Source organism: Corvus kubaryi, unplaced genomic scaffold, assembly GCF_017639235.1.
Source record: "Corvus kubaryi isolate FWS band 111438036 unplaced genomic scaffold, C.kubaryi_AGA036_p1.0 37284, whole genome shotgun sequence".
In the NCBI taxonomy this organism is placed as follows: Eukaryota; Metazoa; Chordata; class Aves; order Passeriformes; family Corvidae; genus Corvus; species Corvus kubaryi.
Window position 1 is genome coordinate 4,390,738 of NW_024581088.1, and position 17,157 is coordinate 4,407,894.

A 17,157-nucleotide genomic window follows, 5' to 3' on the forward strand; every position below is an offset into this window, starting at 1 on the left:
CTTAGAGAGACCCCCAGAGTCATCATCTCTTGTGACAATTCAAACTGCCAGAAGAGGATGTGGGTAAAGACCTTCTTTTAACCTCCCTGCTCTGGGAACGACTGCCCCTCTGGATGCAACACCTCTGTGTTAGCAAAGGGAGGCTGCAGCGGAGGACCTGGGCTGTTTCTGCCACAAATGTCACAGTTCTGGGCTCTGAACTTGTTTTTCACATCTCAGTGAAAACGAGAGACATGTAAATCCCAGCCAGTTTTTTACACTGCAGAGATGCAGATACCAATAGTGCAGCAAAGGCTGAGCCTTGCAAACACTCAGAAATGCCCACAGAGTCGAGGCCTCTGCTTCACATGGAGTTTTGCATCACTGATGAGGACATGCTCAAGGTTACTTCATGCCAGACATTCCCATGCAGCACTTCTCTGGGTCTCTCAGGGTGTATTTATCTTGGTTTTTGAGTCCTAACACCTCCAACTTCGATATATTTATCCTTGCAAAAAGTCCTCTGAGGGAAGGCAGTTGTGTTAATCACCACTGTACAGATTGGGAGTTGCTGGATAAAAGGCTAAATTAATTTCTTGGGACACTTGTGGCTGTGCTGGTCTGCCAGGCACCAAATTAGCATCAGGCCCATGTTGGTCTCTGGGCCATTATGGCCACTGATTGTAATCACAGCGAGGGGAACTGACTTCTCCTGAGCTTAACACAGCCCAGGAAAATCAATGGCAGAGAAGAACACACTGAACTTGTAGCAGGAGCTGATTAAAAGAAAACTATTTATTCACAAACAAAACGCAGCTACCCTTGGAGTTCACTGCTTTAACTCTTCATTAGCCATATGCTCAGCAGCAAGTGGCTCTTTATCCAGGCAGGCACTGGCACTGTGCTAAGAATGGCTCTGGCCGTGAGCGTAGTTGGAATTCTCTCCACATTGCAGCCTGGGCATGGGGAAAGCAGTGAACCTGAAACAGGAACAAACTCTCCCTAAGCTTCCCAAGCAATACTGGAGAAAAACAACTACTACACTGTATAAAGGAAGAGTGAGCAGGGAGATTATATTACCTTACTCACCTTCTAGGAACAGTTCACCAAAACCAGTGACAAGCTGGTTCAAAGAGAGAGGGCAAAAAATGCAACTATTCCAGACCAAAGGATGTTGTTTGCTTGGCATCAAGGATAGCCTGGGAGTTGATCAGGCCTGACTTAGTTACCTCTGAGCCTTCATGGGAGAGGCAGAGAGAAACAGGACACGTCTTCCCCCTGCCACATCCCACTTTTAGGACAGGATCAAGCACTCTTGGGCAAAGCTGGTCCCCTTCTTTGACTCCAGTGGCAAACTAAACAGCACCTGCTCTCTGTAGCACAGCAGGGAAAGGTGACTTAGCCATGGGCTGGCAGATAAAACTTGTACCAGTGATAAGAATTAACTGTTGGAACACTTTGCTGAAGGATGTGGTAGAGTTTGCACTCCAAGACGGTTTTCAAATTATGAGAGGACTTTCTCCTCCTAAACAGATAGATAGATAGAGATAGATAGATAGAGATAGATAGATGATAGAGATAGATAGATAGAGATAGATAGATAGAGATAGATAGATAGAGATAGATAGAGATAGATAGAGATAGATAGATAGAGATAGAGATAGATAGAGATAGAGATAGATAGAGATAGAGATAGATAGAGATAGAGATAGATATAGATAGAGATAGATATAGATAGAGATAGATATAGATAGAGATAGATATAGATAGATAGATAGATATAGATAGATAGATAGATATAGATAGATAGATAGATGGGTGGATGAGAGAGGGGGGTGTGTGATGTATTCAGCTCAAGGCACATCCATCCAGGAGAGCCACACCAGGTGCTCAGACTGGTAGAATTGGTGACCACAAAGCCCCAGATGCCCATTCCTGACCCAGCTCAGCAATGGGAGGATTTGCTGCCATAAAGCCTCTCTACAAATCACCAGGGCATGGGAACAAGGTCCTTGCAGCATCCCGCTGTCAGCAGTTACCCTGAGCATCTCCAGGACACACTGCAGCCCCCAGAGCTCCAACACCTGATAAACCAGCCTGTGGGAAGGGGCTAACCAGGGTGGAAAACTTCTGGCAGCCAAATTTTGGCCTGAGGCTGGACACACATCAAGGCAAGCCAGAGGTGCCCCAGTCACCACGGGCTACCATGGGAGAAGGGAAAGGCTGAGTCAGAGAGCCCAAAATGGGCCTGTGGCAGCACTGTGGGACTGTGCCAAGGGAAACCTGATTTATGTTTAACTGGCTGGAGTTAATGTTCACCCAGGAGCGTTCTGTGACAGCTAGACTTTAGACTTAGCTCAGAAAACTCTGGCTGAGTGCACGATAAGACCCTGGCAGCCACCTTCTCTCTGCTCCTCAACCACAAAAACATCTTCAGAAATGGATGGAGCCTGGGTCTACCTGGTGACAGGAGGATGTGGGTTTGTGGGCGAGAGGATCGTAGAGCTCCTGTCTCAAAAAGACTACATCAAAGAAGTCAGAGTTTTTGATTCAGTAGCAAGAGAAGAAGTAGAAAAACTCAGCACAGGTAAGAAAATGGCATCAGCATCTGTTTAGTGGCCATAATTCTCCCTCTCATGGCAGCTGGGGTAACGCTGGAGATGCCGCAGTTACAGGCGTGGGGCAGGAGCCTGGATTAAACAGACTGGGTGAGGAACAGCTTCCAGCTCAGAATTTTTACAGCACAGGACTAAATCAAAGAAAAATGATCCCTAGGGATGGATCACCCAAGAGATGTCGCCCAGTGAGGCTCTAAGTCCCCAGGCAGGGATCAGTTGTGAGGAGCCACGTACACACGGAGTACGTGACATGGGAACTTGGCTGCCCAGCGGCTTTGCTCAACTAATCTGACACAAAGGGGCTAAAACAACATCCTCCAGAGCTGCTCCACTGGTTCTGAGGAAAAGAACTGAACATCCTGACAGCAACAGAATCAAACTCAGAACCTACTGCAAGCCTTGTGAAATAAATTATGGAAATAATTGAGAGAAACATATAGCACCCTAGAATAGGAAGAGGTGAGTCTCAGAAAACACTCAGAGATACTGAATTAATCCATTTGATCATATTCTGAGACCTGCCTTCATGCAGGGTTGAGTACAGTGAGATATGTTGGGGAAAAACAACCTGTTTTACTGGATTCAGGAATACCCATGCAAAACAAGCCAACGCAGCTCAGGGTGCCCTGCTCAGCTAATGCTGGGCTGGGTCCCCTGTCTCTGACTGCCCACACCTTCAGCCTGCTTTGAGAGAGGCAAAAAATGCTGAGGGAGATCCTGTTGGGAGATATGGACAGAAAGGAGATGCACCTGCAGCAAGTCAAGGCTCCCAGGGAAATATCACTATCAGAAACCCTCCCTGGCAGATGAACTCAGCAGACTGGTTTCCCCAGGTTTCAGGGAGCCAATTACCTTAAAAGCACCCATAATTGAAGAAAAAGCTGTTTAAACCTTAGGGAGGTGCCAAAATCCATGCTGCAGGAGAGGTCTGTGGCCTGACACCCCAGCAAACCACAGAGAACGAGGCAGAAGCAGCCTGAGGGGCCATCCCAACCCCATCCCTCTGCCCCAAGGCAGAGTCAGCTCCACCACAGCCTTCCCCACAGATGTTTGTTCTGTTCCCAGGCCACCCCGGGCAGCCCATTTATTTCTGCCCCACCAGGCAGTGGGCACAGTCTGGGTCCTTGATTTCTTACCTAAACTTACAGGTACAAGAGGTATTACAGCATTACTGTAATTTTTTTTTAACAACAATCTTCACGATCTGAAAACCACATCCTTGCACTCCATACTGGTTTCTGCTTTAGGCTAAAGCAGCTCTCACACACTCCTTCTTCCTCCTCTGCTCCATCCAGCACTGCAGGGCACTGGCATTGTTCCCATCTGGAAGGGGGGCATTGAGTTTTGGGCTGTGGCCTTCCCACTGCTGCAAAAAGCTGATGGATTTGTCTCCTCCATCCTGCAATTTATCCTCCTGCTTTACCTGTCTCTGCAACTGTGCCTTTTTCAGTCGACAACAAGCAACAGCTCCTGAGCTGCCCTGGCCCAATTTAATTCCTTCATGAAGATCAGCTGCCTCTTCCCTGCTAAACCCAACAAGTTCTCTTTGTTCCTATCAAATTTCACCTTTCTTTTTTTTTTCCTCTCCTCCAGACTCTTTTAGTTACACTCTGCTCGTTCTCAAATCCTCCAGCGTGGTCCCTCCCAGTCCGATGTTATCTGCTGATTTAATGAACAAATCTGCCAGATTCTTGATGAAAACAATAAAAAATACTCAAATACAGCAATAAGCCCTGGAGAGCCCCAGGGCAGCCATCTACCACAGCTGGCAATTCCCTGGGAACTGTAATTCCACCAGCTTTGTGCTCTCCTTAATGGGGCTTATTTAGCCCATGTTTTACTGACTCCTTGTGAGAGTGACGCTGAGTTTCCGAAGCCCTTCGAAAATCAAGATAGATGACATCAACTTGTTCCACAATATCCCTACAGCCTGTTACCTTGTCATGAGAACAAAAGAGGTTTATCTGGCTTGCTTTGTTCTTGACAAATCCATGTCAGCTGCTTCCATTCTCCCCATTATCCCGCAGGTGCTCACACACACACGTGGTTTGAGTGTGTGCTCCTGAACTTCCTGGGGTTGCAACCAAAATGTTCTGTAATTTCCTGCCTCTTCTTTACCTCCTCTCTCAGCACAAGTGTTCCATTTGCTCTGCTGAGCTCTTCCAGTGTCTTCAGAAGTTCTCCAAAGTGGCTGATAAGGCACTAAAGCTGCAGTTACACCCCTCACCTCTTTAGGAGCCCTGGGTAGAGCTCATCAGGCCTTGTCAATTTGAAAATTCCTCATGGATGCCTTACAGCAGCTGCCTTAAGACAGGTGGTGTGAAAAAGACTATTTAGCACTTCAGCCTGATGAGTTCCAGGCTTTCCTAAACCACAGAGTAGGAGAAAAATTCCCCCCAAGAGTCTTCTGACACCCTGCTCTACACTCTGGTCCTCCAGGCAAGGGTTTTACCTCTGCTACATGGACAACTCCTTTCTTTTTACCCTCTATTCTCCCTGAATCGACTCTGTGCTTTACTACTAAATTAATTTAATACTCAATGTAAATTAATTTAGTATTAAAACTCTTCAGAGTGGTCCACTGATTGTTGGCTATGCTAATTAAGAAAGCAGCCTGACCCTTTCATAAAATTTCTGCCTCCTCCTCCATCCCAGGCTGCTCAGAGAACACTCAGCCACTTGACCTGCTGTCTTGGATTCTGTCCCTCCTTCTGGACCATGAGGAATAATCCCCTTCCCACCTTGCCCTGTTGGATCTTCTCTGAGGGTTTCCCTGTCATAACACCCCCACAGCTGGAGCCACAGACCCTTCCCTGAGCTACTCATTTCTGTGATCCTTCACAAATTCCTACCCTGATCCCAGGATGTGTGGGGCTCTCCGGGCAGCTGCCAGCCCAGAGGAGGCAGAGGAGACACCTCCTTCCCAAAGCAACCCCGTGACTGGCTTATTGCAGCTCCCTGAGGAGTACAGGCTCCTAACCCCAGCTTCTTGCTGGCCTCTTCCCAGCTATGGGAAAGGAAAAAGGGAAAAACCCTACTTAAATGTTACAACACTGTCTCAAAGCAAGAAAATGAATAGTAGAAGCCAAAAGTAGCCATGTATGGAACTGCTGCTCTGAGGAAGAAGAAGGAGAAGGTAAAAGGGAATAGGGGAAAAATTCCTTCTGAGTGACTCAAAGGGAGGAATTTCCTAGGAAACTTTCTAAACCTGTTACGTTATTTTCCTTCTTAATCTACCTTATTTGCAATTTAAACAAAGCTCTGTGCAATGTCTCTTGAAATTATCGGGTGTTATTCCCAGCAAGCTCTAAAATGTTCTGTCTGAAGGGAAGTGTCCGGCACAGCTTCCCCGATCCACAGGGGCTGGAGCAGCTGCAGCTCTCCAGTGTGTCCTGCTCCCAGGGCTGCCCTTGGATGAGAGCTGGAGATTGGCAGTGACAGACACAGCAATTCTGCCCCACATTTGATGCAGAGCGCTGTGTTGAATTAAACCAGATGCAAACCTGGCTTCTTGGAGTTCAAAAAAAAAGGACTTTTGCCCTGGTGTGCTGGATTCAAACAGCACAGTCACTGTCAGAGAGTGCTTTACCTTGCCCTGCAGAGAGGAAATTCCACGCCGGATCCTGGCTCTGCAGGAAGGTAAGGATGCTGATTTGTGCTCTTTCCCCCACCCCCTGCATCTCTGGCTGTATTATTTTTCTGCAGCTACCACTCGTGTGACAGTGATGAGAGGAGACATCTGCGACTCCAGCGTGCTCCTCGCTGCCATGCAGGGCGTGCATGTGGTCATTCACACAGCTGCTGTGGTGGACTACAGGAACACGGTGCCCTTCCGGGAGATGAGAGCTGTCAACGTCGGGGGTAAGCCTGAAACAGGGAGCTGAACACAGCCCTGCCCTCACACACACCTTGCAGCCACGCAAGAGGCTACAGCAGACACATCCACCCGCGTTTGGTGCTCCCTTGTCCTGAATCCCACACACCCCGAGATGGGAAAGGTGCCCGGGACCTTTCCAGTGGGGAAGTTTCTCCCTTTGCCCCTCTGTCCTTGCTCAGGGCTGGCCATGCTGCTCCTCTCCACTGCTCATCAAATCTGGGCTCAGTTTTGGCACAGCTGTTCTGGTGGAGGGCAGAATTCCCCCGATGGCACTGAGGTGGTTCAGGACACACCTACAGTGGTAAGAAACGGTTTTGTGTGTGACAAGAACAACTAAAATTAACCCCTGTTCTAGATAGCTCACAGCTTTCCCAGGGATTTTACCCTGTCTCTACCAGCACAAGGCTGTACCCATCGAACTGCACCCACTAGAAGGGAGTGATGCTGTTTTAATTAGCAGAGTGATGCTGTTTAATTAGTCAGAGTTCTCAGTATCGTGTATCGACAGGCCACGTGTAACTGAGAGCTCCACAGCCCTTTCCTCCCACCACCAAGAGCCAATTTCATGTTCAGAGCAAGATCTGTTAGAGAAAATTTGTTCATAAATCTAGGAAATAAGCACAGGCTATAAAAATAATGAAATCCCTATTACAGCAGCAATTCCAGTGGCACCTCAGGCTGTTAGCTACTAAAATAGTCGTTAACCAAAAGGAAGGAACTTTATTTTTTTTTTAATACGTATATTTCCAACTCGATTACCGCTTAGGGCTTCTACTATTTGCTGATACATTCAAGGGTAACATTTAAATTCCAGCCTTCTTTTCATCGCTGCAGTTGTTTTCAAAACTCAATGCTTTTAAGAGCCTGTATTGTGCTCTCTGTGTACTGAGAATATTCAGAGCCTGAGGGTTCCTGCTGCCTTTTAGTGGCTTTGTGAGCTCTTCCCCTTCACTGTTGCCGTGAGCTCTGTGCTTCAGCACAGAGAGGATTTACAGACAGCACTGAACACTGAGCAAGTCCCATCCTCAGCAAACCAAACCTCTTGCAGATGTTGGTGGCATTCCCAGAAAACCACACACGTGAGGATTTTCCAGTGTGACCGAGTGCCTCTTTGAGGAGCACGGCCTGGGATGGCTTAACAGGAGCCTGTCCCGCATTTCTGCCTCCCCGTGGATGGCTCCACATGGTCATCCCTAAAATGGGGCTGCTGCCTTCACTGGGGCTCCTCAAAATCCTGAACTGAGAGATTAGTCTGAAGTTCTCTCTTAAAATCATGGCAGATAAAAGAATAAAAATGGTATTTGATACCTGCTGTAGACTTTATGGAAAAAAGTAGGGTCAGGAGAGGTCAAGTATATAATCCTCTAGCTGTCTCTCTGTGCAACTCAGGCCACAGAAATTCATCCAATTACTGCCCTAAGCCCAGCAATTTGGGGCTAAATTGGACCATTCCTTTTCAAAAGACTTGCTGCCTCGAATTAAGGGTGCCAGTTAATGGGCTATCTATCATGGCTTTCAGCAAGCCATGACAATGCTGAGGAGTGGTAGTGTGGCTATGGTTAATTACCATTTCTGGCCAAAATTTACATCTCCTGCTTTGATTCCCTCCTCTGCTTCAACCACTGGCTGCTGAATCCTGTTATAGTCTCGTTGACTAAATTGTAGAGTTCTCTTCTACAAGAACTATTTTTTCCATCTAGTCACTTACATGCTTTTTAATCTGCTTTTTGTTAAGATGAATGGATTTTAACACAGCTGTTTCCAGTGATGTTTCTCACCAGGGGTTCTCAGTTTACTTTACATATTTTGATAGGCTCAGGGAGAAGCACATTGATTCTTTTCCACCGGGATTTCCGATGGATTCATGTGCTCTGAAATGATCCTAAACTCAGGATTTCCTTGGTAATTTGAGATTATGCCCTTAATAGCGAAGAGAAGAGAAATCACAAGCCCTCCCACACAGGATCTGCAGACAGGCTCAGGGCAGAGCCTGCTTAGCCAGGTACAGATAGTGTAGAGGTTTCTGGAAACCAACCCTACCACCTGCTTCCTTTCAGATCTGCCTTATCAGATCTGAAGGCCCTCAGTCCTTGTCACTGAGGTTCTCACAGGATCAGCTTGGATCAAAATCACAAAGAATGCAAAAACCACCCCTGCAAGAATCATAAATCATTTGAACCCACCAAAATACTCCGAAATAACCACACTAAACCACACACACTGACCAAGTTCAGCCAGAACAACCTTCCTTAAAGCAAACCATGTTTTGGATTTGTCTGGATTTCATATGGGCTTGTAAGCTGCCCTCATTGTTTTATTTAAAGTTCTGCAGCCATCAGGAGTCTGATGGAATGATTTCACCCTGTAGCACCCTGTAGAACTTCTACAGAGCAACACATGCAACTAAAACATGGATCCTTTGCTACAAGGCTGCAGCTCACCAACAATCTGCCCACAAACTGAAAAAGATGGAGTTTTGCTCTGCCAAGCTCTCAGCTTTCCTTTGTTAGCAGCTCTAAAGTCCAAGCTAAGTCAGTTGCCAATGGCCATGGAGGTTCAGCCACATTAGAGCTGTGGATGTGACTCCTACTCATGTTATAAACCATCCCCTCCTGAAGAACTGCAACCCTGACCTGGGGCTTTACATATTTTCAGCCATAAAAAGAGATGGATTAGTTCCAAGCAGGAAAAAGCCTGGGAATCTGTTTTGGTTTGCACAACAGGAATCAAGGCAAGGTGGCCGATGTTTGTCCTTCCCATCCTGCCCCACAGGTACTGAAAATGTGTTAAGGGCCTGCTGTGTCCTGAGCATCCCATACCTGCTCTACACAAGCTCCATCGCTGCCGTGGGACCCAACACCGCCTGTGAACCCATGCTCAGGTGAGGCTCAGCAAATCTTCTCCATCTCTCTGTCAAACAGCAGTGGAACTGCAGCCAGATGGAGGTTTGAGCTGTGGCTTCCAAGGAGAAGATTTGTATTTCCCCCCCTGTCTATTCCTCTTCTCTTTATTGAAAACTGTTCCTTGCTGCCCTTCCCAACCTAAGCCCAGCCAGTGATACCCCAAGGTGAGAGCTACAGGGCCCAGTTGCACTTCCAGGCTGCCCCTGGATGTACAGCCCTGCTCCTCTGAGCCCTAAAATCATTCTCAGATAAGGTTTCAGGTGCTCAGAGTTGGGGATATGGCCAAACTACATCCTGCTGTTGGGTCAGAGTTTTTGCTCTCCCCCACAGTGAGCCAACCCAAGGGGCAGGTGGTGCCCTCCTGTTAGCACCACACTGCCCCTCCTCCTCCCAGCTTCACAGGGAACTGCTGGCAAGCCTGTACCCAGCTCCTGTCATCAAATGTGAGCAAATCTCAAGTAGCACTATCCCAGAAAAAAGTAATTGGCCACGAAGTCTTAGGGGACAGATGCACTGGTGTGAACCTGCCCTGCAGTATTCAGGTGTAGTCACCTCTTTCTGCTACCTGCTTCTGACCTGTAAATATGTTCAACCCTTCTCCTGTTTGTGGCTCCCATGAGATTGACCCACAGACCCAGAAGCAGCAGCAGAGCTTTAGAAAACCCTCTGTGGCAAAGGTGGGATTTGGATCAATACAAAGGCAGTGGTCAAAGTAACAACTTTGAGGGTTTTTTTGCTTTGATCTCCGGAAGTGACTTTGACAATCTGCTGACACTCCTGCCTCAGGGCTCAGCATCAGGATTCCTTTTGTATTCCTGGGGCAACAGTACCTGCACCTTGAGAGCAGGGCTGATATTTCTGAAGACCAGGGGCTGAAATTTTAGGTTAAATTTGAGGTCAGGTAGAGATATCTGCAGTCTGGTACGTACCATTGGAAGGCTCCTTGCTGATTTCAAGCCTGATTGTAGCCACACAAACTGCTCAGACCCTGGAAATTTGTGTGCCAGGGGAGCTGACTCCAGGTGAAGTGGTGTCTCCAGAGGCAGCCAGGCTGGACACAGCTGCCTTCAGTCACTTGGCTCTAGAAATTTCAGCCCAGCTAGAAAAGATATAACTTAAAATGACCCACAAGCCTAAATTTCACACTCACAAGTAAGTCAAGGCATAACCCAGTTGTTTTGAGAAGTGTCTAAGCACTTGAATCTAGAATAAATGTCTGGCTTATGAAAAAATCAGAGAGCCACTCAATCCACTTGGGACCACAAGCACTAGAGACTGTGTCCCTGCAAAGCTATGGAATTTGGTCACCAGCATATCCAAATAATTCCTAAAAATTCATGTAGATGCAGGCACATCCTTGTCAGTGTTTTAGTCTTTAGTGACTTAAGAGACAGATGTGAATAGATGTCTAGAAAAAATCAGCCCCAGATCTTGCCTGATCACAGCCCTTTGGTTTGTAATGGTGGCACCAACAGGGGCAAGCAAAACCCACCCAAGCTGACACTCATGGAACTTTGAACAGCCTTCCCCACCAAAAATGCAAATAAAACCACACCTGGAGCCTTTCACTCATTTTGCAGAACACACTCAGATTCTCCCATTTTCCTGAGAGGAAGCCTTAGAGAGGGGTCTTCATTCTCCAATTATTTTGATTTTAAACTAAGGGAATTAGATAATGGGAGAAGTATCAGCCCACCATAAAAACCTACCCCACCTGTCTCAGTAGAGAGCCCAGGGATGACTGGGAGTAGCAGAACACGGCTCTGTTTTCCAGACTGAAAGCACAGGTGATGCCTTTCCCCTTTCTCCTCTTCTCATATCCCCATCCCCACCCGATCTGTTCCACCCTCTCCCTCACAGTCCATGATCCTGCCTTTTCCTTTTCCTCTGTCCCCCTTCTCCATCATTCCTCGTGGAATTTATTTAACTCCCTTGTACGTGCTCGGGAATTGGCACAGACAAAGCAGGAGGAGTCTCTGGCCGGGGTGATGGGCACAGGGATAATGCTCACACCTCAGCATCCGACAATAATAGAAAATGCCTCTGTCAGTCTCAATCCCTGGGAGACAGGCACTGCTGAGATACCTTCTGACAATGCTGCTCCAGTCTGATTAGTGTTCACTTATCTGGGATCGTTTTGAAAAGCAAGAGCATTATGCTGAGCTCTTTGTTACTACCAAGCTTCAGAGGGGTGGGGGAAGGCACACAGAGCAGAGCCCAGGAACAGCAGGCAGGTTTGTCCCTTTGTGAAGCTGCTGCTTTTTAAAAGCTTTGCAGGGCGAAAAAAAAAAAAGATTAAAAAAAAAGAAAGAGAAAGCAATTAAAACTAGAACTTCTAGATAACCTCCCTCTAATTGTCTTGGGCCTCTCCCGGGCTTGCAACAAACCTTGCACAATCAATCTTTTGTCTTGCTTGTTTTTTGGTTTGTCTGTTGTTCATCCCCCGTAAACACGGGGAGGGGAGGAGGGTTTTGTGAGAGAAGCCCAGGGTGTGTGAGGAGGCTGTATTCCTGATGCTCCTAATTTATTTCTGTTGCTGTAGCACAAGGAGAGCCTGATCTCAGCTGGGATATCTGACACACAACATGCCAGACTGCTGAACAGGCAAGAGCCAGGCAACAGCATCAGCCATATTTTACCAGGGAGATCTGAGCACAGAAAAGAGAAAGCAACTTGCCCAAGGTCAAACAGGGAGCCTGAGTCAGAGCTGGCTCTCCCAAGGCCCAGCATTTGACAAAAACATCTCTGCTGCAGATTTGCTGTCTGAATCCCTCACAGACCACTGAACCCTTTCAGGAGATGTATCCAAGCCCATCTGCCACAGGAGGGTCAGGATTCCTTGTTGCCCTGCATGGGGTACCCCATGCCTGGCAGATCCTGGTTTGCTGGGGTGGATTTCTCTCCAACAGCAAAATATAAAGCAAGTTAATTTAAAAATGGGAGGAAAGTCTCCAGCAGCACATGGAGGGAGAAAGAGTCGGTCTGTGCTACTCAGGGGAGCATGGGAGCAAGTGAATGCTCCTTCCCAATGCTGCAAGCCAGGTTTCTTCACTCCAGAGCCCACTGGAGATGCTGAATCAAATCCCATGATGGCCTCAGGATGATCTAAAGCCACTGTGACACCCTGTGGGGAATAGAGCTGCTTTCTGCTTTCTCCTTGGAATTATTCCAGGCCCTGTGAGGCCAGTCCCATGTTAGATCCCACAGGCTTTCCCCTTGGCAGCTGTAAGGTAGGAGCCTGAGGAGCAGGTTGTCTTCTACAGCCACAACCCAGTGTCCCCTGCTTGTCCTTGGCCGTGGGCCCTCTGCTTCTCCTCCCCCTCAAGGGTAATTTGCAAGGGGAGATGGAGGAGCACTCCCAGCACAACCCTGCTGATTGCAAGGCTTCAGGAGATCTCCAGCATCTCCACCACATCCCCAGCAAATGCCTCCCAACTTTAATCAACTCCGTGAGAAAATTAGGTAGCAGTTTCTCCTTTTAGTTTATGGCTCATGAGAGGCTTCTCTCTACCTCTAATGTAAAAATGAAGTAGTATTGCTCTCATTTTCCTGCCCTCCATCTTCTTGTGCTCTTTCTACCTTACTCAGCTTCTGTAAGTTGCTTAAAAATGTAACTCTGCTGCCTTCTAATTTGCCTGATGGAATGTTATTTCAATCATGCTGCTAGACAAAACTAAATCCAGTTCTGAGAAACTATTGCCCTCATGCAAACCTGCCTGTGAACACCCTGCACCACCTGGTATTCCTTGAGGCCTTATTCCTCCCAAAGTGCAGTGAGGTCTCAGGTTCCCATAGCTCCCAGCCAGCAGAAGTCCCTGGGGAGCAGGGAATGCAGAGCAAACCAGGCTGGGACAGATGTGCCCGAGCCCTGTGCTCTGCTCCACGGTCACTCTCTGTCTCCCACAATCTGTTCCAGAGGAAATGAGGACACTGAGTACAGCGGGGAAGTGGAGCTGCCCTATGGGAAGACAAAAGCCATGGCTGAAAAAATTGTGCTTGAAGCCAACGGGAAAAAGGTACAAAATGCAGTGGTAGCACCCCTGGAATTACAGCACAGGATGGGGGAAAGGAGGGAGATGGTTGAAAAGACCTCACAGCTCCTGTCTAAGTGTGCATCCAACCTCTGCCTGCATTTGATGCATAAACCACATGGTCCTAAGCCTCCCAAAGCCCGATATTCCCACATCAGCCACACTGTCCCAAGATCAAAGGGTGCTTCCCTTTGAGCCTGTGCTTCAGCTCCAGCAGGAGTGTGACTTTGGAAAGGGCTGTGTTAAATCAGGGCCAAAGGAATCGGGTTCAACTCGTTCATACTCAATAAAAGCGTAATTTCCAGGCTTTCCAGAGTGACTTAAGAACTAACAATACTGGTGTACCCAGAGCCAGCCCCCTGCCCAAGGCAGCTTGTTTTAGACCTGTTTAAAGCTACCTTGTTTGTTTTAAACCCAAGGTCAGTGTTTTAGATTGGCAGTGAAGTCAGCAGCCAGAAGAGTTTTTCTAGACAATGAAGGAGATTGTAAAAATGAGACTTGTGCTCTAAATCACTGCCTGGAGCATCTCTCCCCCAGTCCCAGTTTGAGGCCATCCAGTTTGGCTGGCTTCCTCTGGTACCTGGTTTTGGTTGTTGCAAATCCTCTTTTATGCATCACAATTGCAGAAGAGTTCATGCCTCCAGCACTCTCCACCCAGCACCTCTCAGGGAGCACCACGTGGGTGCAGGTGTGCTGTGAAAAAAAAGAAAATCAAACTGGGCACCTCCTTGTGGTTTTAGGGACTCAAACCAGGCCCCAAGCATCCAGAGCACCTCTGCAAGTGTTGACTCCTCTAGGCCAGTATTCCCAGGGTTTAGGTTTATCTGGGAAACCCAGTGTCACTGTGGAAGATTCCATCTCTGGATCCATCCCTCACTGATGTCCCTCCCTGATTTTACAGCTGAGCAATGGTGGTAAACTCAGAACCTGCATCATCCGTCCCAACGCCGTCTATGGGGAGAAGGCAGAGTTCCTCCAGGAGCTGTATTTGCTTGCCAAAGCCAGCAATGGTGTTATGAATTACCTGGAGCCTGAAAACACGGAGCGTAATCTCACCTACGTGGGTGAGTGAAGCACAGAGCCCTTTGCATGGGGTGCTACCAGCTTTAGTCACAGGGGATTTTACACGTCAGCTTAGCCTTAATCTCCCCAGACAGAGAGATGAGTATGGTGAATGAGCACAAATGGGTTTGTAACCACAGAACTTAGACCAGCTAAAGAATTTTTAAAGCAGTTTGTTATTACTACTGTTTTCCTGGGAAGGGTTCTCTTTTTTCCCTTTGAGAAGTGTTTCAAGGATATATGGGTGGCAGAGAGAAATTCAGGCTGTGTTTTTAAAATGTTTCTGCTATGAAAAGACACTTTGTCATTAGAAAAAGTTAAACTATTACTTCTTGTCAAATTCTTTACAGAAAAGGCTGTACTACATAACCAGTTTTAGCAAGCACAAGAAATTACTCAGAAAACCTCTAGGAAGAGTTTGTTTTGGTGCCTTTCAGGGGGTGTAATTCACCATTAGATCATGCAGGCACTCAGTGATTTCTGTGCAGCACACTTATATGTCTTTTTCCAAAAGTGCAGATAACAGTATTTTGAAAATGCTGTTAAAGGAGAATCAGACCTAGATAAATCAAGTGACTCCTTCAAAGGCTCACAGCAGAGCCAGGGATAAAACCCAGGAGCGCTGCCTCCCATTCATCCTGCTCTCACTACAAAACACTGCCCTTTTGCTTCGCATGAACCAGGATCACAAGGCACATTAATTGTCCAGCTCAAAGGGGACACCCAAGGTTTAAAGGATCTTGGAGGCCTGGATTAACTACTCAGTCTCTCTGCAGCACAGCTGAGCACACGATGAGTGCCTCCCTGCTTCCCAGCACTGAAGCTGGCAGATCCAATGCACTCATTCCACAGTAAACAGGGAAATTGAGCTCCTCCTGAACGCCTGTTTCTCTCCCTCTCTTATTTCTCCAGGTAATGTGGCATGGATGCATGTCCTTGCAGCAAGGAACTTGCAGCTGAAGCCAGACTTGCTGGCAGGACAGGTGTATTATTCCTATGACGACACTCCAGCCGGGAAGGTTTTCCTGGTCAGGCACGAGCTGCTGTCCAGTGCAGACCCCTCAGTGAGACTGGGCTCACACATCCCCTACTGGAAGATGTGGTTGATGATACAACTGCACAGGATCATCAGGGTCATCCTGTCCCCTTTCTGGAGGCCACAGCCTTTCCTCGACCTGCCTGCGCTGAACACCATAATCACCACCTTCTCCTATGAGACAGACAAGGCCTCCAGGCATTTCGGGTACAAACCCCTCTTCACATGGCCGGAGAGCAGGCTCAGGACTGCACAGTGGCTGAAAGCAGCTGCAGGGAGCCTGGGACCCCCACAGATACATGAAAAGAAGAACTAAAGAGCACTTTTGGGGGAAGGAGGTTCCTTATCACACCAGCTCATCTGAGCTTCACAACCGTTATGTATGAAATCCACCAAATTTGCCTTTGCATGTTAAGTGCCCTGATTTTGCATGATAAGATGTTAAACGTCCTAGTTTTGTATTTTGCATATTAAGTGTTTCACTTGCCAAATTAGCCTTTACATACTTAAAATGCCCATCAAACTAGTTAAAGATATAAAGTTAATTCTCAGAACCATTTAATCACACAGTTCCTAGTTAAAAATCCCTGTTGATAAAATATTCCCAAATTTAATCCCTTCCTTAAGCCTTAAACTTCCAAATGTCTTGTTTCCTGCACATACCCAAGTTATCCAAGTTAATCAGTATGTTTTAAAAAGATTCTTAAGGTGTTTATGGTTCAGTTTTATAAGTTTCTTAAAATGACTGTTGATTGTTCTGTTTGAAAAGTTCTTTGACGTGTTTGTAGTGTAGTCAATGAGGGCATTTTCCCGCCTTTCAAGCACCCTGGACAAGAAGTTATCCATTGGCTGGATCCAATGGCTTCACTTCGAGGTTCCCCCAACCGCACCAGACCGTGGGGGCCGGATTGTGGGCAGCCCTGGGCGGAGCATGGGCATTATAAAACCCAGAGCACAGCTCTGGAGTCGCTTTTGCCTGAGATTAGCTGTGGGTGAAGCCTAATGCTGGTGACTCAGGCCTCTATCTCCCAGAGAGACCATTTTTAATTATCTAACTTTGGACTAGCCAAAGTTAGCCCAGCATTGCAGGCTTCCTGTACTGGGGCCTTGTGCCAGTTAGGCCTAAAGGTCTCTACTCGCTGCAGACCTGGGTTTTAGGATTTTTACTTGTGGATTTTCCTGGACTGGATTATTTTAACTTTAATTAATTTTTAAAATTATTCTTGTAATAAAACAGATGTTAATTTTCAACTAACATCAAGAGTGGTCTCATTCTTGACAACAACCTGCACAGATCTTTGGCAGGAGCTTTGCAAACACAGAAATCCTGGTACAGAAACAGAGAAGGAGGAAAACTCACAGGCTGCAAGTCCTACCCTTGCCATGCCAAAATCTCAGCAACTTTGTGTCCCACGGGCATTTGAAACCTTCCCTGCGCACACATGGGGCTTGCTGGCCTCCCTCATTCCCATGGTGCCACCACTGCTCGGACGACTTGTGGGAACAAGAGAGAACAAGCTCAGGTGGGAGATGGGAGATGGTGCCCAGAAAACAACTTTTTGGTAAAATCAGTGAACGAGTTTTGATCCACAGCCTGGGGAGCCATGGTCCTGGACATTTGGTGGGGGAGCTGTACCTGGCTCAGACACTG

General features: G+C 47.3%; 1 protein-coding gene across 1 annotated transcript; it reads left to right on the forward strand.

Annotated features, from left to right (window-relative positions):
• Positions 1–2,336: 2,336 nt before the first annotated feature.
• On the forward strand, positions 2,337–16,761 carry LOC121663571 (3 beta-hydroxysteroid dehydrogenase type 7-like). Its single transcript, XM_042025979.1, has 6 exons — positions 2,337–2,566; positions 6,303–6,458; positions 9,247–9,355; positions 13,294–13,393; positions 14,310–14,472; positions 15,383–16,761. Exons 1-6 carry the CDS (start codon positions 2,419–2,421, stop codon positions 15,820–15,822), a joined length of 1,116 nt encoding a protein of 371 aa, XP_041881913.1. The 5' UTR covers positions 2,337–2,418; the 3' UTR covers positions 15,823–16,761.
• Positions 16,762–17,157: the final 396 nt, after the last annotated feature.

Excerpts from the sequence above, each read along its gene's own strand:
- LOC121663571 (XM_042025979.1), top strand. The coding sequence starts at position 2,419 with ATGGATGGAGCCTGGGTCTACCTGGTGACAGGAGGATGTGGGTTTGTG. Across the intron at positions 2,567-6,302 it reads AGTAGAAAAACTCAGCACAG|CTACCACTCGTGTGACAGTG; the intron begins GTAAGAAAATGG and ends ATTTTTCTGCAG. Across the intron at positions 6,459-9,246 it reads GAGAGCTGTCAACGTCGGGG|GTACTGAAAATGTGTTAAGG; the intron begins GTAAGCCTGAAA and ends CCTGCCCCACAG.